Here is a 23,863-nt window from a genome sequence, read left to right on the forward strand (position 1 = left end):
CTTAGGNCCTGCCCCCGTCGTTTTGTCCGGAATGAATGAAATATTCAGGACAAAGTCTGAGGAATAATTTTATCAAGTTTCTCGGTCAATCCTTTGAATGGGTGCACACAGTACGCACACGCGCCTAATCAGCTGGGTTGGGGCGCTCATACGCGCGCAACCTTCTCCCGTTTGGGCATAAGCACCCACCACCATCTATCCAAGCGAAATCTAAACTTTAGTTTGAGCCAAGACTTGCAATAGCACTATAGTAGTCGTTGTACATATAATTGTAATTAAATACAGACATACACCTACAAAAATATGTGAATTCTGCAGAGAAAACAATTGTAAAACAAAAGTGATATTCTTGTTAAAAATGTGAAAAATCAGATCAGCAAATCAATAAAAACGTAAGTAGTAAATTTCCAAAGCGAGTAGAGTTAAATTTTATTAAAATGTAATTTCATTCGCATAAATAAAAGAGATCAAACTATAAACTATTCATAAATAATAGAAACGGACCACTGTAGTTTCAGTAGAAGTAAATATTTCTATATTAACTGCTTAGCGCCGATTTAAGGATTAATCTCTAATTGGATAATAACATAGATAGAAAGATAAATGTTACTGCCATACAGAATGTACACCAAACAAATGACTGAACCCTGATTGGATCAGGCGCTAATGAAATCAGCAAACAAGTGTGGAACGTATACGATCTTTGTACCAAACTGTGATTTTCATATAACCTTAGATATTTCAAAACAATGAATTCAAATCATTTTAGTTTAAAAAAAAATAAAAGTTAGAAAATTTGAGTCGGTAGCAAAGACTCAATTTCTATGAATGTGTAAAAGTATTTTAATTTAACTACCCAGGTTCGAGGTATTATATAATATTATATGAACTTTTAATATCTTAAAGAAAAATCAAAGGAAATTTAAACCTAATTTTTGGTGAATCTCAATTTTGGGGCGACAAGTCCATTTCACTATGGTACCCTCTACACCTCTTCTGAACAACAATGATGAAGATATTATTGTTTAAGTCTGTAAATTTTCTTTCCCTCTCTTTATGCTGCATTAATACGCAGATTAAAACACAAAAGTTTTAAAGGGTACCGTTGGGAATCAGTCAGATTGAATGAATTACGTCTACTATTTCTTTAATATAATGGTGTTGTGTGTATTTCTAGTGTGTCTAGAGAGAGAATATGGAAATGTGCATTTTATTACTGCCTTCAGAAATATTTCCCGTAAATTCTCTAGGATAGAGTTTCATGCTATGAACGTTTTCAAAAATATAAAAATATGTGTATGGAAGATTCAAAATTTCAAAATAATCTCATTTCAAGCGCTGCATTCTCTTTAACAGATAAAAAAATTAAATTTCTACATCAAATACCGTGAAAGATTTATATTTTTTACAATTATATAACTAACAAACAAAGAATCAAATATTAATTTTGTATGAAGGTTCAATAGTTCTGTAAATTTAGTTCTTTGGGCGGAAATTAGCTCTAAGGCGTATGCTTCAAAGGGTAAGTTTTGAAGACTTTACCCTGGGTTTCCCTAATGTTTTTACTCAGGATCAGAAGTATTACAAACTTTAACCGAATGCAGTTTTGATATGTTTAAAGTGTTAATAAAAGTTTTTAAGAAACCAAATTTATCAACAACAAAAAACTTGCAGTTTCATAGTGGATTAGTACCTGTGACATTTAAGCAGTCTTATGTTTTTTTTCAGTAGTTTGAAAATAAATTTATTTATTAAAATTAATGTTTTCATGTTCAATGGCCTATCTAAAACAACATCTTTTATCCCTTTTTAATGAAGTTTTTTATTGTTTAATCACTGTCTTTATTCTGTACATGTCAAACTAAATTAAATTGCACGTTAAAATAAAATTTTGTGAGATATGGAAGAAAAAAATATTCTCATGCTTTTTCTTAAAATCAAATCTAGAGAAGCTACGCGGTCGCAAAGTCACAGCAGTAATGTCGCACGAATTTTAACTGCCCCCGTCGTTTTGTCCGGAATGAATGAAATATTCAGGACAAAGTCTGAGGAATAATTTTATCAAGTTTCTCGGTCAATCCTTTGAATGGGTGCACACAGTACGCACACGCGCCTNTTTAATTGTCCCAGGATTCTACCCATCCTCCCTGTAGTAGAAATGCACACTTTTCATCAGTATATTGTGTATTTACTTTGCAAAATTCCGTGTTGATTTATTGCTGCTGGAATCTGTGAGTGTGCAGAATTGTGATTTGCGAAATACAGCACATGGCCTGGCAAATAGGAATGGACATCATTTTAAAACGATCGAAAAGAATATTTGTTTTTCGTTTCGTTTTTGATTTCTAAATTCTTAAAAAACGATAGTTTTTGGAAAAAAACACGAGTGGTCAAAACAAACTGTCAAAGTAAGTTTTGTTTAATTTTCAATTTTCAAAAACTAATTCTAATTCTTTCTTTTTTTCATTTAAAAAATCGATTTTAAAATAATCGCGTGAAAACAGTTTTTTGTTTTAATTTCTTTTCCATTTCAAAAGGATCAAAGTCGTTTTTAAAAAGTTTAAATTTGCCCATATCTATAATACCATAGATTCATTCTACAATAGAACTCAGGCGTTGAATCAAAAAAGGGAGGGGGTGGGTGGGGACGACTCAAGATTTGAGACTTTAAACTATTAGGATCCTGAGACTTGCAAGTAAAGACTTGTGACAATAGATCTAAAATCGAGACAATAATATAATATATTCAATTATATATGATCTATAGATGATAACTTTATATAAGACATGGGCCATGTGACCACCCGCATTTTTGGCATTTTATCGTGCATTTAGTCTACACTGTACACTGTACAGGCTGAGACCAAAAATACTAAACGTATTTTTATTTCAAAGTTTGACCCAAAATGGAAACATTGTAAAATAATTTGAAGACCATGATTCATAAAACATTTTATGCCACAATTTTGTTTCTCTCAGGATATGGTTTGATGTTATGATGCTTATTAAGTCGTTTTATTTCCACTCTATTAAACTCTTTAAACTCCTGCAAATTCTGAATTTTTTTAGTTTACATTACTCTTTCTTTAATTTAGACTCGTTTCCAACTCTACACTTTCTTTCCGTATAGTTCTTTATCCTCTTCTCTCCCCTCATTTTCCCTGATTTCTCTCCATCTCTTTTCCTTTCCTTTTCCCCCCCCCATATCCATTCTTTCGATCCTTCATCCCCCCTCCCTTTTCTTCTCCCTTCCCCTCCCTTCCCTTCCTATCCCTTCCCATCCCTTTCCCTCCCTTTTCCTCTCTACCCCTCTCTTCCCCTCCTTTCTCCTCCCTTGGCCTATTTATAAGGGGGGTATATATCTAGGCGAAGAATGCATATTGGAGTTGACAATTATCTGGCATGTTCAGTTTACCAGGTCTCTTCTACTTAGATTCGGATTGTTTAACATGAGGGAAGAAAGGGGGGATTGGTTGGTATGAGGGGGGGGGNGTACAAGAAGGGGCGTTGAAAAGTGGATTGTTTAATGTTTCTCTGTTTTTCCTCAGAACTAATTTTGTGTTTTAAAAGAATCAGTATAAGCCTCCAATTGACCTTCATCTCCATGTATTTATATTTCTACCCTCCACTTTGACCCCAAAGCATCCCTCTGCCCCCTACTAAGTTCATATGATGTAATATGTTTCATAGCAGTGAATCCAATTCCGTAGATACGATCTTTTCATTAATATGAAGAATGGTGTTCACTCTACACTCTACACATACTAAGTATGAATCATGACAGGAGATATATAGACTGTAGAGAGAAAGAGGGTTAAACATATCAGAATCCATGAAACCAGGACAAGAAATCATGAAACCTGATTATTCTCCAGGTTTAGGAGCAGGACAAGAAATCATGAAACCTGATATCTCTCCTGGTTTAGGAGCTGGACTAGAAATCATGAAACCTGATTTATCTCCTGGTTTAGGAGCAGGGCAAGAAATCATGAAACCTGATTTTCTCCTGGTTTAGGAGCTGGACTAGGAATCATGAAACCTGATTTATCTCCTGGTTTAGGAGCAGGACAAGAAATCATGAAACCTTATTTTCTCCAGGTTTAGGAGCTGGACTAGGAATCATGAAACCTGATTTTCTCCAGGTTTAGGAGCAGGACAAGAAATCATGAAACCTGATTTCTCTTAGTTTAGGAGCAGGGCTATAAAATCATGAAACCTGATTTCTCTCCTGATTTAGGAGCAGGACTAGAAATCATGAAACCTGATTTCTCTCCTGGTTTAGGAATAGGACTAGAAATTATTAAACCTGATTTATCTCCAGGTTCAGGAGTAAAACATGAAACCATGAAACCTGATTTCTCTCCGTACAGGAGCAGGACAAGAAATCATGAAAACTGATCTTTCCTATTTTCATTAGGGTTAAGAATAAATTGTCCCAGAGTTATAATATTTGAATTGTCCAAAGATTCTACGGGTTTAATTGTCCCAGGATTCTACGGAATGAACTGTCCCAGGATTCTACGAAATGAATTGTCCCAGGATTCTACGGAATGAATTGTCCCAGGATTCTACGGAATGAATGGTCACAGGATTCTACGGAATGAATTGTCCCAGGATTCTACAGAATGAATTGTCCCAGATTGTCCGAGGATTCTACGGAATGAATTGTCCCAGGATTCTACAAAATGAATTGTCCCAGGATTCTACGGAATGAATTGTCTCGGGATTCTACGGAATGAATTGTTCAAAGATTCTACGTAATGAATTGTCCCAGGATTCTACGGAATGAATTGTCCCAGGATTCTACGAAAATGAATTGTCCCAGGATTCTACGGAATGAATGGTCCCAGTATTCTACGGAATGAATTGTCCCAGGATTCTATGGAATGAATTGTCCCAGGATTCTACGGAATGAATGGTCCCAGGATTCTACGGAATGAACTGTCCCAGGATTCGACGGAATGAATTGTCCCAGGATTCTACAGAATGAATTGTCCCAGAGTTCTACGGAATGAATGTGGGTATACGACGAATGCAAGCAGTGCCTTCAGTTGAGGCAATTACTGATAAAGGATTATCCTCAGATTACGATACCTTCTCATTCTAACGTTCAAATCACAAAGGATTAGAAAAACGAAGGGACCCCGTCACCCCCCTCCCTTCCTTCTTATTGTGTCTCCTCACTATTTCTCCTTGCCCACCCACCCCTCTCTCTCACTCCTTGTCAACCTTTTTTTCTCCTTACCTCTCCCCCTTTTCCTCCCTTTCCTCACTCTTATTTGTCCCCCTTTTTTGATGTCCTGCCCTCCCTCCTCTGTCAGCGGATGGTATAACTATTATACCTTTTAGTTTACTTTACAGCCTGTAATTTCCATAATTTCTCCGCGCATTATTCAACCTAAACCTCGGTTCCTGGATCCTAAACTAAATCTATAGTAATTTTATGCATTGCCCTGTTCCAGGCGGAGATATATATACATATGAAAATGTTTCAATGCACCCTCGCTATATATCTTAACTTGCCCATGTGTGTATTATGGGTATACAACGTAAAACTTGTATGGAAGGTTCTAGAACTTGGTCGTAAAAAATCTAAAAATTTCTATTACTTATTATTTGCCAAAAACATTAGCTAAGCAGGTTGTCAAGTGTCGTGTAAACCTATTTAAAGGGAGTGTTCGCGAGTGTCTTTGCCACGAGTAACCATTCAAAACAACGAGAGCAAACTATTTTGGCGTTTTAAGTGCATTAATTGTATACAAAACGAATAAAAATTACATACGAGTGCGTCAAAAAATTCGATGACTATAGGTTGTAATATCTGAATGGCTTGTTTGAAATTAAATTGAGATTTTACGATCCAAATCTTTTTTTGAAACTTTCTGAATTTGTGCGTACGATACGTTCTTCAGTATAAGTCGTTTTTAACAATTTTCTCCTTATAGACGCAACAGATAGAGGTAGGGATCAAAAGCGATTATTTTTCGCCGTAAGCCTATACTCGCTTTCAATTTTCGCAAACACTCGACCTTTATAAGAAAATATGACCAGAAGATATTGCCTATTTTGTAGCTGAATGAACGGCCAGTTTTGACCTGTGGATCCCCATTTTTGATCTTGAGTTCTATTTTCTGCTGAAATTGCCATATTTTTTCTAGTCGGACATTTAATAAAATGTTCCGCCATTTTGTTTACAAGTCAACCATTTTAAATCTGGACTACTATTATTTAGGACTGCAATGTTTGCATATGTCGACTGCCGTTTTTATCCGGGTGGCAATGTGTACAGTATATTTTGAATTACTCCATATACTGCATCGATCCTGCATATTATATTTATCTATGTTCATGAAAAGTAAAAGTCAAGTTTTGAAGGTTCCCCCCTATAGAGTTTAGGACCATAATAGGAATGAACACAAATTAGGGATTGAAGGAATCAGGTCGTTTAGGAATAGTTCAACTTTTCCTAATCCTACAATAAATGGTTCCTAGAAGATAAATGGAGTTGAAGATGAATTACTGGATCTCAGCCAGGTTTTGGGGCTGATGCCTTCTAGCAAAAAATAACATGCTTAAATAGTTTAATAATTTAATGATAGAGCATTATTTACGGGTGGGTTAGTTAGTAAATTTAGCGCGGTTCATTAGTTAGTAAATTTAGCCCTGGTTATTAGTTAGTAAATTCAGCTCGGTTCATTTGGTAGTAAATTCAGTACAGTAATTCCTTGTTAGTAAATTCAACCCGGTTCATTCGTTAGTAAATTCAGCCTGTTCATTTATTAGTAAATTCAATCAAATTATTTTGAAAGCAAATTCAGCCTGCAGTTCATTAGTTAGTAAATTCAGTCCATGTTCATTAGTTAGTAAATTCAGCACAGTTCATTAGTTTGTAAATTCAGCCCTGTTCATTAGATAGTAAATTCAGCCAGGTTCATTCGTTAGTAAATTCAGCCAAGTTCATGAGTTTGTAAATTTAGCCTGGTTCATTAGTTAGTAAAATTCAGTGTGGTTCATTAGTTAGTAAATTCAGCCCAGTTTATTAGTTAGTATAATTCACCCTTGTTTATTAACCACTAAATTAAGTCTTGTTCATATAACTAGTAAATTCAGCCTTATTTCCTTATTTCATTAGACATTCATTCTGTTTAGCACTACCACATTAACATATTGGTTCTCTAATTTACGATTTTTAAGTGAAATTTTTTTTTCCAAATACAAATGTCTGTCTATTTATGTCTCTATCTCTCTATCTATCTATCTAGCTATATATCTATCTATCTATCTATCTATCTTTCTGTCTATCTATTCATTTATCTATTTATCTATTCATCATATGGACACGTAGACTCCCAAACATATCTATTCTCACTAAAGATGGACATAAAGATAGATGTATGTATAGGCTTGTATGGAGGTAGCGCTGTATATGCAATACATGTTCCAAGATCACTGATAGCTATACCTAGCTCAGCACAGGCTTCTTCAATATAATATCAATATTTATTTATTTTTTAATTCATGTTCCAGGTTAAAAAAAAGGTTTATGGAAGAACATAATTATTAAATGTTTTTAAAACGTTTATAAGTCTGGAGTTAATCTTTTTGTCATATTTGGCATTAGAAGAGAGGCATGATTCACAAAGATACTCTTTAAGTACGGCAAGAAATCAAAAAAAATTAAATTTCAAATAAAGAATCATGAATGAGCTCTTCGAGGTCAAACATTTTATTCACTGTTGTGAATGGAACACGTCACTCTATAAATGGAGAGTCACATAGAATTACGTTTACAGTCCCTTTAAGTCTTCATGTTTATTGGGACATCTTGTTTGTCCAAGCTGTATCGTTTAGAAAGGGAAATATTGTATTGACAAGTTTTGATAGATTTGTAGATTTTAGATTGATAGATTTATTCTTGGAATGTAAGATAGATATATCTTTGAAATATCGGNTTTTTCGAATTGACTCGGAGTAGGCCTCGTCTCCTTATCAAGTAAAATTTATGGTTCCCAGTGTATAAACTGGTTAAACCCAAATAAGAAAACAAATTAATGAATCAATTTTGTTTTGGTTATTTTCTAAGAAATCTTAAAACACTTTTTTGAGATAAGATTTTGAGGTGCCTTTAAAAAGCAAAAGTTCTTAAACGTTTTTTTAAACGAACCCCCCAAAAAAGGTCATGTCTCAACCCAGACCGCCCACACAGCACGCGGCCCAATATTTTGTATTTAGGCATTATTTCATAACTCGGGGTTTCTAAACACTTCAAAAACAATGAAGAGAGAAAACTGCTTAATCATTCTAGACTCATTTAGAAAACATTTAAGATTCGTTGCTCAAAACTTGGTGCCATGACAAACTCCAAAAATAAAATCTTTGGGGGAAAAAAACAAATTCCAGTTAAACACTCCGTAAAAACAAACTCCGAAAAAAAACATCCGGAAAACAAACTTTGAAATATAAACTCCGGGAATAAAATCTTCGGGGGAAAAAATCCAACTCCGGAAAAACTCCTGAACTACAAACTCTAATAATTCTAGCCGCAGCGCTTGGCCCCTTCATAACCAAACATAATTATAAAGATCTAAATACTTCATTTCATTTTCCAGAGTTTGCTCATTTCGGAGTTTGTTCTGTTTTAGGTTTTTTTTTATTTCCAGAATTTGTATTTCCGAAGTTTGGTGCCATAATGTATTTATTGTCACGCTTTCTACAATTATACCTAAAGAGGTCATTTAGTTCCAGTGTAGATACAATAAGTCATTTGAATAGGTTGAAAATAAAAGAAATTTTCATAAGACATTCAAAATGTTTAAATTTACCCAAACAAAATAAAATCTTTGGTAAATTTCTCATTTCCTTCAAAAATGTCAAATATTTGCGGTGAATTATTTACCTTTTAAACATTCCGGTCCTGCTGATTCAGATTCCGGTCCTGCTGATTCAGATGCCGAGGACCAACATTTTTCCAGATTTATCTTGGCAATTTTTTTTTTTTACGTTTCCGTCAAATTTTTGGTACGTTTTCGTTACATCTTCAATTCAATTTTATTATATTTTGTCACATGTTCGTTACATTTTTGTTACCATATTTGTTATATTTTCAATATATTTTCGTTACCAGTTTAGTTAAAGTTTCGTTGAAGCTTTGTTACCATATTTGATACATTTTGGTTGCAGTTTCGTCATCCTTTTGTTACATTTTCTAAAACCTGTTCGTTATTTTTTGTGTTAGATTTTAGAAATTATACATATTATAAAAACATCATAGGGGTACTGTTTCTTTACCATTATCGAAAAAGAATATTGTTTCTTTACGCAAATTCGTCACATTTTTGTTACAATTCTTTGCAACATTTTATTTACCATGTTGATACTATTTTTTGTAAAATTTTGTTCACCTTTTAATAAACTTTTACTGTAAAGAAACTTTATACTTTTTATAAATGACTGGGTTCAAATCGATGTTATATGTCAGATTTCTGTTCAGCACAAGGTTAAAGAGTCCACGTGCTAAAAAATACCCAATTGAGCCCTTTTTACTACCCTGAATGCATAATTTGAAGACATTTAGGTTGACATATTGAACCCAAGGACTCTAAAATCTCCTGCACTCATGAGATGCTTATCCAGAATGTTTTGCAAGAGTTTTTCCAAACCAAATTCCTGTTGAACAAATTGAAACATAAAGTGGTTTCAAGGGCCGGGAGACGGCTAGCCTATAGTGTTTTGTTTTTTGTTAAGTTTTCTAAAATTTGTGAAAATTACTTTTTTATCTGAGCAAAAATAACGATATTTCATTATTGATCAAATAAGAATGTGAAGGGTACTGTTGTGAACATAGAGAACAGAATATATATTAGAGAGGAATTTAGAGAATCTCTCGGTATGAATTTTTTCAGTCCCTTTCAGCCTGAAAGGGAGTTCAAAGTGTACAAATCATGTAAATGTTCACAAATTATATGCAGTAGAGTACATTAATACAGTATGTTCCCTAGACAATTCATTTCAATTTCGAATTTTTTAAACTGCTAAATAAACTTTTTTAATGAATTAGGTGAATAAAAAACATCATTTGAGTTATAGTTATAACGGAAAATCATCGTTTGTAAAGAGTGAAAGGCATAGAGTCTATGTGAAATGATCATTGGTCAATTATGAAACCAGCCTATTTCATAATTTGGTTTTCTTTTAACAATAATTTTAGATTTTCTATAAAATGATATTCTAGGACCGAAAGGTTATATAGCATAAATATGTGAAGTACACCTTCAGTATGGAAACAGTACAACAAAATGACCGTTTTACACTTTTTCTAGTAAATTCCCCTCCAATATATATTCTATTCTCTATGGTTGTGAATTAGACTAAACAAAATAAGGCTCAATTTGCATTTAATTTTAATCTAATTTTTTTTCAGCATGGATGATTCAAGGAGTAGGAGAAGTGTAGCAAGTCTAGGAGATCTACAGAAGGAGTCAAGTTTAGAAGATCAACCTCCTGATATAACACCTATAGGAGGAGTTCCAAATCTAAAGGTAGTATCAAAATAAATGAATTAGAAAGTAGTTCAATTACAGGGTTACTCACAATGGATGAGACTGTAAAGATGACCAAGAAATATTACAATATGAAGATCCTAAGGGTAAATTTAATCATTTGCCTGGAATTTGGTAAAGTAAGAAACAAGTTTACTGTTTCAGGGAGTTGTGGCCAACCCAGAATGTATGATGGGTCAATTATTACTGAACACAGATTCTTAATCTTTATAAAATTACACGAGTATTTTATTTTGTTCGTTTATTTCTGAATATATAGATTAGTCAAGAAACAACTTAATTTATGATCCTAGTATGATAAGTTAAACTACAAGTATAATCTACTTTTATGATGTCAATAACAGTTAATAAAACACCTTTTATTAGTTGCATTACATAAATATGCAGACATGTGCAATGTGCAAGTGCAAGTGCTATGTACATATAAATCATACGAAAAAATGAACGTCTATAAAATTATTTCAGCCCCCCCCCTGCTCTCCTCAAGCCCTCGTTATATTTACTGATCTGCGCCTATCCTATATCAGTATAGGGTTGGGCAAGGTTCTGGTTCATAACACATTTTATTTTTATTATTTTATTGAGAGAAACAGGAATGTTTTCAATTTCTTTTTTAAAAAAGATTTTTTTGTCCCCAGGACATGATCGGGTTGTTACGATCAAATCTCGGAATTTTTTCTATCGCGAAAGTTTCATGTTGTATGGGTTTATATTTATCTACCAGGGGTTGTAATCTGGCAGCACATTCATCCATCCACGCTTCATTCATACTGAGAAGAGGGTTGACAAGATTCCAGCTGCCTAAGATTCTTCTTAGGCCTGAGAATAATAGGAATTCTTCTGATATACTGAAATGAGGCCCGCATGACATACAGACAAGAAACATCACACTCATTTCTCCGAATCATTTGTTAGCCCGGATTGGATACCCCCAGGTATCCAATTCGCTACCCCCCCCCCCCAGCCGTGATAGGTTTATTTCAAATTTAGAAACTGACTCGTTCGTTACTGTTATATCTTTATTCGTTATATATAAGAATGGATTGAAAAACGTACTATAATGTCCATCTCTAATCTCATTATCCCCAGCAGAGATTCTAAATGGGATCTCAAATAATAACAATAAAGCGAAATTGAAGGAAAGCGAGAGTTGTATCTAACATTATCTAATTGGGTATATAGATGAACTGGGCGTTTGGGTTGCATGCTTCGCAACCTCTTATCTAATAAAAAAAGTTAGCTTTTAGCTATTGCTCTTTAAGTCAAAATATTTTAACAATTCTCAAAAAAATAATTGGCGCATTTTCAAAATCATGAATATCGACGTTTTTTCTTAGAAATTTCTTTTAAATTTGACCTGGGATCATGATGGCTTAATCGGTTCAGCCGTTTGACGTTTATGTTATACATACAGACCTACAACCAAGCAGGCAAGTCAAATCTAGATAATAAAACAAGACATTCGTAAATATATATGTTGCGTATTGCCGGCCAAAGGGCTGGACCGATTGGGCTGAATTTTTTGTGGACACTCATGGGTGGCCAGGGGTGTTATAAGCTAAGAAAATTCGACATTTTTTCCAAAATTTGTTTTTTCATTTTTTTTCCACGGGCAACAAGGGACCCTTCATCTAGTATTCTATAAAGATATACACGTTGCTAGCTGCAAAAATGCAAAAATCCGCCAAATCATTTGATAGGAAAATGCGCAAAATCGGAGAAATAATCGGTAAGACAAGATTTGCAAAGCTACCGCTTCTTCGATCAGAATAATTTGCACAATGCATTTTGAATTTTAATTTCCCAAAATGTTTTGAATTTCAATCTTTACACATTTCTCTCTCTGGATTTTAAGACGTATTATCTCTCACTAAACCTTGCTTGGTTTTCTTAAAAATTTCACATTTAGTTAAAGAATAAAATCAAGCATTTAATTTTTATACATCGTTTGTTTAAAGGTAACCTTGACAATAATTTCTACATTCTTTCTTTACCAACCTTTTTACTACCCTTCTACCCGCTTAATTGAATTACCCCGTGTGGTAATCAAGGCTTGTAGTTGTATCTGACCATTTAAAATAAATTTATCTTGCAAAAATGTGCAGACCAATAAACTTATCAGAAATGTTATGAAAGGCAAATGGAAATAAATTTGACATTTTTATGATTTTCTAATTTTTTCTTTCTTCCTTTGGGTCTATCGGAGCCCATTATCAAAGAAATTGCACAACTCATCCGAGGGAGGAACAGTATGGCCGCCATAAGCCTCTTATATATTATAGACAGTTTTCATACTAAAACAATTATTTTTACCGATAGAATTATATTTTAAGAAAAAATGTCTGGATAGAAATTAGTTTGGTTTTTATGTAAAATATGCGTAAAGCCATTTTTTAAAAGTTTTTTTAATAAAGAATTTTTCATGGCACCCTTTTTCAATTAAAAACTCAAAGCGGTGGCTCGGTACTGTATGATAAATTTCAGAGGCTCATGGCGGCTTAGGTGTCCCTCCCTCCCTCCTTACAAGTCCTGAACTGCCAGGGGCAGGGCCAGAGTAGGGAAATACATACTTACAAGTTTATATCTTGGCCAAGCAGTTAAACAGCGCTTACATATTTATATAGAAGGAAAGGAGGAAAATGTGTCTGAGGGAAAAGGCTGTAAAAATACATCTCAGAATTTTAATTCGAAATAAGAAACAAAACAATTATATCTTTATAAACTTATTTCATTGGAGGGATTTTGTTTGTTGCAAATTTTCAAATGTTTTTGCAGATTCTATAAGTAGAACATAATAGCTTTCCAAGGATGTATCAATTGTCATATTTGTAATTCAAACATGGAATTTAGGTTTTAGGTTCAGATTTGCCCCCCCCCCCCCCCAAGCGTATCCTGGTTTTCAAGTACCCTAGCAGGGATAGAGTTAAATTGAATTATATTTTACTTTAAGCTTGGAACTGATGAATGGTTGAATGAGTTTAGCTAATACCCCCACAAGAAGATTTACTGATCTTTTGAACTTTGACATTTTAACATTTGAGAGATTGGTTTCCATACAAAATCTTGCCATTTTCTCATGAGATTATGATAAATAGTTAAACCTGTTTTATTCATTTTTTAAAAGTTTTCACCTTTGGTAATATTTCAGGGAAAGGTTCTAGTTCGACCAATAGCATTCCGACCTAGTCCTGGTAGACCAGGGTCCTCTGCAGGTCCCCAGGTCCCAGCCAGACCAGGGAGCAGTACTGGTCCCTCTCCTGGTCCCTTCATCAGTAGACCAAACAGTCAAGGGTTTGCCCCCGGTCATCCTCTGGTCAAGGATGGTCCAAGACCATTCGGAAGTAAGTAAAAACTAAGATTTTTTGGGGGCTAGAAATAGAAAATAAAAGTAGTGATACCCATGGTATTTGCTAAGTTTTCAAGAATTTTCTGGAAAAATTTCCGAGGTGCAATTTTCAAATTTGCATTAACTTATTTGCACAATGCATAGATAATCTAAAGTATTTACAGAAATACAGGGTTGTTCAAAACCAAAAACTTTTTTTTAATATTTTAAACAAATTGCCAAAACCTGGATCAGAAAACAATAGTTATTTTAAGTTTTATAAAAGGTCTCTTTCTTTGAAATAATTTTTTGTTTTTAAGAAAAAAACTTTAAAAAACTAAATTTTGGTAATTTCTTTATAAGATTTAGCACTTTTTTAGAGATTTGAATTTGAATACTACAAAACTGGATTCTAAGTTTATCTTATAAGACTAAATTGAATTCTATAAATTACATTCGATAAAGCTTTAGAAATTCAAGCAGCACAGGCCCAGGGACATTTAAAACAATAAAGGTAAAATGTTTATATAAAAAACAAACAAAAAAATAAAGATTCAAAACTGTAAAATGTGGTTTCAATAATTTTTCTAAGTGGTGTATATAAGGGTNATATTCATTTTTTATAAACAGATACATGCTTGTATATTTATCTTATTTAAGAAAATATACTTAATGGTATTTATGTACAGGGGGAGGAGACCCCCCAGTCTCTTAACAGAGAGGGGTGTGGGCTGGTAGAGACCCCCTTGAAATTTCACTTTCACTCAGAGAAAAACAAAAAATGGGCGGTCTTTTAAAGAATTTTAAATAATTATTAATTATTAACTAGACCTACCCTATAGATCTTTCTTGTGCTTTATTTATAAAAAAGAAATTTTATAGAATTTTTAAGGTTTAAATACAAATATTGCTTAAAGTTTAAATTTCAGTTGAGCCTTGGCATTAAGTATCATGCACTTGATCCCCTGTCGTTATCCTGGCAGAATGCTGCATGCTGCATGCTGCATACTGAACGTACATGAAACTATGTTTAAAAGATGATGTGTGTTTAACCTGACAAGAGACTGACAGGTGTGCGCGTGCTTACATTCATCAACCGCAGGGTGTCAGGTCAACTCAGGTCAAACATAACAAAAGAAACTTGAAAAAATGCGCAAAATTATTTTAAATGTCTAAAATTTAGAAATATATTTATAAAATTCTGGAATAGGAAGACGACTGTTAGACTCATATTATGACTTTTAATATTTAAATGAGCATGAAACAAAGCAATTTCACTTGATATGTAAACTAATACTGTTTGAAACATTGAATTGAATCTTTAAGAAATTAATATTTAATTAAAGTAAAATCAAGCTTTGAGATAGCTGTATCAACTTTCTGTGTTGCAAAAATATGGTTACCTATGATTTATTAAGTCCTGTTGGGGATGTAATAATAAATAATAATGAGAACGCAGAGTTAGGACACAATTTGAGGACACCCTTCGTTAATGGTCGTTAACAATCATTAACATATTTATCAATGTAAAAAAATTCAAAAACGGTAGTTTTTCAATAACGATAGTTTTTTTTTAACAATCGTTTAAAAACGATCACTAAACGTTTTTATAAAAACGATCGTTATTCATTTTCTAAAAGTTCAAAACTAGTGGGTTGTTTTTGAAAACGATCGTTTTTTTCCGAAAACGAAACGATCTTTTTTGAAAACGATCGGAAAACGAAACAAAAAACGATCGTTTAAAGAGTTATTCATTCAATATTTAAATATTTATACACCCTTCAAAATGTTTACTGAAGTAAAGCCAAAGGGAAACAAACGAAAACAAGGGGTCAAAGGGGTGTGTTTGGAGGGAGGCAGGAGGTTAGAATAATGACCCAGGGTGAAAATCATAAAACTAGGGTTACACAAGTTAAACAGTTAAACCTCCATGAATATCTAAGTTTAAAAATAATAAAACCCCTTTAGCTAATATTTACAAATATTGGGTCGTAATTATAAGGAACATTTTTATCTAAAGATAGCATTAATCGAATCACCAGACCTTAAATCTGAATTCATTTTTTTAAAAGTAAATGGCCACTATTACTGATTTCCAAAACCTTGTAATTACTATTCTTGCGAATTTTCTTAAAAGCTAATCGTGAAATTTGCATACCTAAACTTGGAAGTCAGAAATATTAAAGCATATTTGTATATTTATCTAACCAAATCCTTTCTGAAGGCTTTTCAGCTAAGCTTGTAAGCTAATCTGTATCTAAATCAAAAGTTTCGAACTCAAATATTCTTATTTGTCTAACTAGAAAGTGAAAATACTGAATAATATATATTGCTGTATTCAGACAGGAGGAAATGTAAGGCAAAGAAAATTGATCGAGCAGTGCCTCGGCAAATTCATGCAGTTTATGCAAATTCAGGGGGAACGTTTTTCAACCGGAGGAGGAGGGGGGTACAATAAGAAATTTGAAAGTTGTTTGTTAGAAATGTTTAGGTTAAAGGATCTTAAGACTTCAATATTTTTGTATGACCCCTAGCGTTTAAAGTTTAAAGGCCTGGGTTGTGGAAAGGATAAGAACGGATTGTAGAAGAAAAGAGATCAAAGGTTTACGAGTTTAAAGTTCTTCTTTTTATACATTCACTCTCTGCAATATATGCATCATTGTAATAATTTTTGTAAAAAAAAATTTGAAATAACTGAACTTAATATTCTGGAAGGAGTGAGCAACGAACATGTTCGCCTACAAAAGTTAGAAATGATATTTTTATAAAACCTTTTTTCTTGTTTTAGGTTCACAGGAGCTGAGTAGAAATCACCCACAGTCCCTGACCTCCTCATTACTTAGTAAATTTAGCTCTCTGGACCGCAGGAGTGTTCAGCAAAGGAGTTGCAGGGGCACTCTTCCCCAGGGGGGGAATAGGGTCCCTTCAGGGGCACAATCCTCACAACCTATACAAACTAACGGACTTAGGTAATTATTTTTCCAGATGTAAAGTACTCCATTAAACATTGAAGGAATTAATATGATGAATTTTCAATTTATGTTTTGGGATTTCAAAAATGTGTTATGCTAGTGTATTATACCTATAAACTTGACGTGGATGTTCAGAAATAAACCTAGGTTCAAGTTTACTTTATATATTTTATGGTTAAACTTTTTGAGGTTAATTGTATTTTTAAAAAAAGGTTTTTTTTTCCATATACATGTTTTCGGAATCACCCGTTTTTATGAGTAATTGCATTTTGCCAACATTTCTAAATTAAAATGTTTATTGAAATTTGACAATTTGGTCGGATAAGCATTTTTTCAACTTTTGCCCCTTGTTTTGTGAATGGGGGGAGAGGGAGGGGGGGATTAAATAAAAACAGCAATTATAGTCTCACTTTGATTTTAAAATTCATGAAGTTCAAATACATTAGNAAATATTAGGTACATGGTTACCCAGAAAGCATGAGACTATAGCGAATTAACACTGTTTCCTTATATTTTATTTTATTTATTTTTATTTATTTTATTTTATATTTATGATACCAGCAACTGTATACTTAGTTTTTTCTTTGAACAACTCACATAGATTCAGTCTGCTTATAAACAGTCTTATCAATTTTTAACACAGGGTTGACTTTGATGTGTCGCGACGCCCTAAGCTTAGATTTTACCGCTCTAACTCAATTATGTTTTTCTGTAGCCCTTTACATATACATTTTAGCACTGTAAAGCACTTGTTGTTAGCTTTAAATTTTTAGAAGTAATTGGCAAAATTCTCCACGATTTTTTCTTGAGAGTGTGAGACCATTAAATCACAGTGAACTATATAAAAAGACTGTAATACACAAGGCAAAAGATTTAATTTAATGTTTAAATCGTCATTTTTAAAGAGTTTCCGTTCGTCTTTACAGCCTTAATCTTTTTGGGTAACCAGGTATGTTAGCAAAGTTTATAAATAAATAAATAATGAATTAATATTGTAGTCAAGAGCCAAACAGGGGAGTGAAGGAACCTGAAAGACGACATTCTCTCTACGATTCAAATTCGAGGTTTTGTAATATTTTCTTTAAAAATGCAAATAAAGTATTTCTCGTTTAGACATTTTCTGCTTTAGATTAGTGGTAATATCTTCTAATTCATTGCAAAATTTTAGATATAATTACGCACAAAAGGTCATTTAGTCTTTTGTAAGCATTTTTTTTCTTCAATTCTTAAATTTTGTTATAATTTTTTTATTAATTTTTTGGGAGAGTGGTGCATTCTTTTCGAGAAAATAAAATAAAAGCATGGAGTTATACATCTCATTTTGATAATATTATATTTTTATTATAATGATTTTGAATAGGCCAATACAAAATTTTCTTTCTAATAACATATTCTATGGGTTCATGTTTCTCACTGAACCATATTGGAAAAGAACAAAGCTGTTAAATCTATAAACATCATGGTTGTAACCCATTATTTAAATTTTTTATTTTTTCTCTAATTTTAGAGGACAATATCCGACCCGCGGGACCTCAACCCCCTCCACCCCAGCCTCGATAAACGTAAACGGCCTCCCTGACCCCAACCTAGTCCAGGGATCCTCCACCTGGGCTCCAGGAACCCTAAATGGTTCCAGAACCTCCCTGGATCCTAGATCTAGCGTGGAACCCAGGAACATGGAACCAAGAACCAGGCACTCTGGAGCTGGAACCCCACAGTTCAGGAACCTGGCAGGGTTACAGTTCCAGACAAATAGTTCCAGGTCGTCATTATCCAACCTTACCTCACAGGTTAGATCTTAATTCAATCTAGTGGTTTCTTTAAGTGGAACCAAAAAATCAGTTTTCTTCATGAAATATCGCTTATGAGATATAAGCGTGTAATTGCAACTATTTCCAAATAATTGATTTAGTGGAAAGAAAAAAGTAATCATTTTCAGTGCAAATGATTTTAAGGCACATTTAATTGACAATTTATAATTAACAGAAAACAACCAGAATTTCACTGTTTTTCAATCTCGCGGTGCATATACTATGTAAAGACTGAATTAGAAATAAGGTTGAGCAAGCAAAAGTAAATATATGTTTCTTTTGTTTGGCGTCAAATAAATTTCAAAGATATATTTTTCAAATAAAAAAAAATAATTTTTAGATTGTTTACAGTCTGCAGCGGAGTACGAGTGGAAATAATATTAACGAAACTCAGGTAGAAAATAAAATAAAGGGATTGAGCCCGGATTTTGGGGTTTATAATTTTTCGTAAATTTTAATTAAAGAAATCGAAAAACGAAAATAGAATGTAAAAAAACCACATAAAATAATATTTCAACATAAAATAATATTTCTTAACACAAATATTGGTATCTATCAAACTGCCTAAGCCCAAAACTTAAGACAGGATATCGTTATGAAAACCAGTTTTGGAACCCGAGTTTCACCAATGGAGTTAAGCAGTTTCGAGGATTTCAATATTTTTGATATGAAATATGGATTTATTTAGTTTCTTCATTTTCTCCATTTTTTAATCTCTTTAAGGGAGTTTTCGCGAAAAATGAAAGGGGGTAAAGGCTTAATGCGAAAAATAAGCGCTTTTGATCGCTACTAATCTTACTTCTATCTGTTGCGTCTATAAGGAGAAAATTGTTAAAACGACTCACATCGAAGAACGCAGCGTCCATACAAATTTGGAAAGATGCAACATTCAACTCGGATCGTAAAATAATCAATTTTATTCCAAACAAATCATTCAGATAATAAAAACAGTAGTCATCGATTATTTTTCAACGCACTCGTTTCTTTTTGAAATTTTTTTTATTTCAATTTTCTTCGTAGTTCGTACATTTTCTTAAAGTAAAAAATGCGAAAAACAATTTGCTCATATTGAAAATTTTGTCATGACTTGAAAAAGGTGACTTTACTTTAGAAACAATTGACTAAATTGTGAGAATCACACTTTTTTATATAATATAAAAAAAATTTTATCTAAAGATTAAGGATAATTATATGGTGCCGTTGTGAATGCTTCTTTTTTAAACATAAAGTCTCTGGAAATTTCAACGCCAGTCTATAGATAAAAATTTTTTTCTTAAATTTTTATATTTTTTGTTAGAATTCTCTTCATCACCATATAGACTCTCCATTCAAGGGTTCAACATCAACTATAGACCAAGGAAACAGATATGCTAAAGTTCAGCTTTATTCATAATAACATTTTTTTAAATTATTTGTCAATTAATGCATTTTTCTTTTGCTTATTTAGTTTTCGATATTTTTATTATTTTTGAATATAATCATTTTTATATATGATCATCCTGGTATGCTTTTTTTAACATAAATTAATTCAGTTTTTAATTGATCGTCTTTTTATGCATTTTTATCATTTCTGACAATTTTTCTTTTTAATGAGTTTTCAATTTACTGAGATTTTTAACTTCAAATCATTCATTTTCTTTTTGATCATACATTTATGCATTCTTTTAGAATTTATGAGAAAATTTTTTTTTTAATGTAAATATTTTCCACAAAGGAGAATTTATTTACGACATATAACTTTTTAGATTGAGCTAATAACAAGTTAGATTTAATTTTATTATTCGTTTTTTCGTTCTTGTAAGTTCACATAGTTTTCTTGATTTATGCTATTTCATTTCCCTACACGGTTACGGACACAAAGGATAAGCCTGTAACGAAGATCTGAAACTATTTAAATATGACGTTTTCATTTTGTCAAGGTTAAGTATGCTGCCATGAAGTTAGTATTGTTATGACCTATTTAATGATTTGACATCAAAAAAACATGTTTCCAGTTGAAGGAATCATGCCTGTAAAGAAGCGGACAGTCGTCCCTGAATTATCATCCTTTGTGGGTAACCCTGTATATCTAAGTAATAAATAATGGGTTTAACGGCTTTTTTAAATATACAAAAAGTGAACTCTGTTTCCCTAGACTATAATTCTACCCCATCTCCGTCTGACAGTGCTGTGGGTGACCTAGAGACGGTTCTGAAGGAGAAGGATAACGAGATTGTGTTTCTCAGGTAATATAAGTCAACTGTCACCCTGAACTAGACAGAAGAAGAAGGTTAAACAAATCCTTGCGACATTTACAATTTAGCTTCTCTAGTTTTGATTTTACGAGAAAATTAAGTTAATCTGAAACTTTTGAATGGTGGATATTGGGATTAATGCTTGATCCACTCTTTTTATTAATCTTAAGATTAAATAATGCTTGTTTTCCTCTTGTTACGATCGGGATTAAGAATATCCCATTCAATAGTTTTCAGCTCTGGTTATATATCACTAGAAATTTAGAACGTTCTTGTTACGTGCGATTTACTTTAGCTTGAAGTGCTGCAATAAGCCTGATCCTCTGACCCTAAGAATTATAATGTAAAGATAGTTATTTCAGAGGTGTACGCATCTATTCTGAAGGAGAAGGATAACGAGATTGTGTTTCTCAGGTAATATAAGTCAACTGTCACCCTGAACTAGACAGAAGAAGAAGGTTAAACAAATTTACATTAGCTTGAAGTGCTGCAATAAGCCTGATCCTCTGACCCACAGAATTATAATGTAAATATAGTTATTTCAGAGGTGTACGCATCTTTTGTACTGCAGTGTACTGTCTCTGGGCGGTAAAGTAAACACAAGACGGATGTCACAGCCTGACATGGGATGTATATTTCACATAAAAATCAATGAAATATTCTGCAAACAATTATGTAAAATATCAAAGCTTTTAAGATGAAATGCTTTTATCCTCCTCGGATGCTAGAGTAAATAATACTGATGCATTTATTCTTGTTTACAAACACCGCCCAGAGAGAACTGGCTTCAATATATACGCAGAGAATACGCAACAGAAATTTACTTTTCTTACCTTATTACCTTGTCTCTGACCTCGATCCTTGCCCAAATGAATACGATTCATTTTCTAATTGATTATTCATTAATGTATCTTTTTTAATGTTTGACCATTTTTTTTCCTTTTATTGAGTTTTTATATTTCTAATGTTAGCATTTGTTAATTTTTTTTGCAGAATTTGTTCAAAAATAAAATTGCGTGAAATTTGTAAACCAGCAAATTCAGATATGCTAAAACACTTGCTAAATTTTCACAATCTTTGAATCTAGGTGTATACTGTAAAGTTGAGAAAAAAATGAAAACATGAAAAGATTTCAGAGTCTCAGACAAGTTCTTTCAAAGTTTTTTTTAAATGTGCATGGTAGTGTAAAAAAAAATATTTAAATTTAGATTTTAAATTTTTTAAGTATTTAAAAATTGTAATACCATTTTTAATCACTGTAAGTTTGTTATCGATTTATCGTAAAACCAAACATTAAAAGATATTTTTTTGGCGAATGCTAATAATTATAAAATTAAAACTTGATAAGTTTTACAATATAAAAACTAATAAATCTAATTGTACAGGGAAACTATGGAACAAAACGAACAAGTGATATTTAAGGTAAATAAAAGAATAAATAATGATGACCCTTTCCCCGATATAATAAACCCTATCCTAGTTTAACAAATAATTTAAGCTTTGAGATTTTGCCGCAAGTAGAAATGAAGAAACAATGGCTATAATTTATACATGAACCAAAAATACAAAAAAATAAAAGTAGTTTTTAAAGATTGAATCAGGGAAGGTTACACGGATTTGTCCCAAGGGCCCGAGGGGGGGGGGGGCATAAACTTGCTTGACTTTCCAGATGCAAAATCCATTTTGAAATTTTCCAAAGAAATGGGGAGGATATAATGTCGTAATCCCCCTCCCCACCTACCCCACCCTTGGTAATATATATATATATATATATACATATTTATAAATACTTGGGACATAAAATGTCGTCATCCAACTAAGAGTTTGGCCCACTTTAGTATTTAATCACTTTGACCCTTGGTATTAAATACTCCTAACTAAAAAGCCCATGATTAGCGGTTTGCATGTTTAGATTCCTAAATTGGATGCCCAAATTCAAATTAATTAAAATTCAATTAAATAACTAATTAAATCCACAAACCTGTCTTATCTAATTAATTCTTACATTTTATAAAGTCAAGACGTGGCTCTAGTTTGATCTAAAGAACCATACAAAAAAAAGAGTGCAGTATTTGAGTTTTAAATTAAAATTCAGTTAACAGGAGCTGTCACAGTTATTTCAATTAAATTAAATTAATGTCAAAGCAAACACTTTATCCTAAAATGTTATCTTTTTTAAAAAGATAGCATTTTGGTATTGTAGACTCGTCTTATTAGGTGTATGAAGAAAAAGAACGTGTTTGGGAACGTGAAATACGGAAAATAAAGGCTCTGTATGACAGCAGGTATTTTCATAAATGGTTTTTAGAAATAAAAAAAAATTATTATTAAGTCAAAGTAAAGGGGGGGGGGGTTCTTTTAGTCTTGGGAACTCTTGTATTGATGCTTGATCTCCAACTTTTGTTAATCTACAGATTAATTTAATCTTTATTTGATTCGGAATTGAAGGGAACTTCAGTCAGGGAAGAAATAACTGAAATGAAGAAATTAACTATTAATCCTTAAATTAAAAGTGTCCACAGTGGATATCGAGATATAAAGATCGGGATACTGAGCATTCAACAAAAAATTACCCATCTCAGATAAAATTTAACATATTTTGAATCAAAAATACGGAATGCAGAAGTAATATTGTTTGTCTAGGTTTGTTTACTCTTCTCCGCTTCGTGACTTTGCATTTAAGTACAACAAACTAATGGCCTTTCTCTTTAGATATTTGTCTGTACTTTGAGCCTATATTCCAATTAATGTGCAGTGAAAAACAGAAAACTCTAAAATATGAAGACTTTCAGACTAAAGATATGACTTTATATGGTCCAATAAGAATGGTACACAGAAATTGTACAGTTTAAACAGCCTCACTTCGCTATAAGTGGGTTAATAAGTGCCTATTAAAATTGTTTGCTTTGTAACAACATCAAATATACCTAAGTATTGCTATAAAGTCGTCTTCGAATTTCAG

General features: G+C 32.7%; 1 protein-coding gene across 1 annotated transcript; it reads left to right on the forward strand.

The window, feature by feature from the left end:
- Window positions 1-205: 205 nt before the first annotated feature.
- Window positions 206-23,270, forward strand: LOC111715384 (leucine zipper putative tumor suppressor 3). The gene is made up of 11 exons (XM_023490694.1): window positions 206-392; window positions 10,421-10,538; window positions 13,708-13,900; window positions 16,673-16,853; window positions 17,855-17,920; window positions 18,364-18,646; window positions 19,008-19,061; window positions 19,965-20,025; window positions 20,802-20,892; window positions 22,287-22,323; window positions 23,119-23,270. The coding sequence occupies exons 2-11, from the start codon at window positions 10,422-10,424 to the stop codon at window positions 23,230-23,232; spliced, it is 1,197 nt and encodes a 398-aa protein (XP_023346462.1). The 5' UTR covers window positions 206-392; window position 10,421; the 3' UTR covers window positions 23,233-23,270.
- Window positions 23,271-23,863: the final 593 nt, after the last annotated feature.

This window comes from Eurytemora carolleeae, unplaced genomic scaffold, assembly GCF_000591075.1.
Source record: "Eurytemora carolleeae unplaced genomic scaffold, Eaff_2.0 scaffold1648, whole genome shotgun sequence".
NCBI lineage: Eukaryota > Metazoa > Arthropoda > Copepoda > Calanoida > Temoridae > Eurytemora > Eurytemora carolleeae.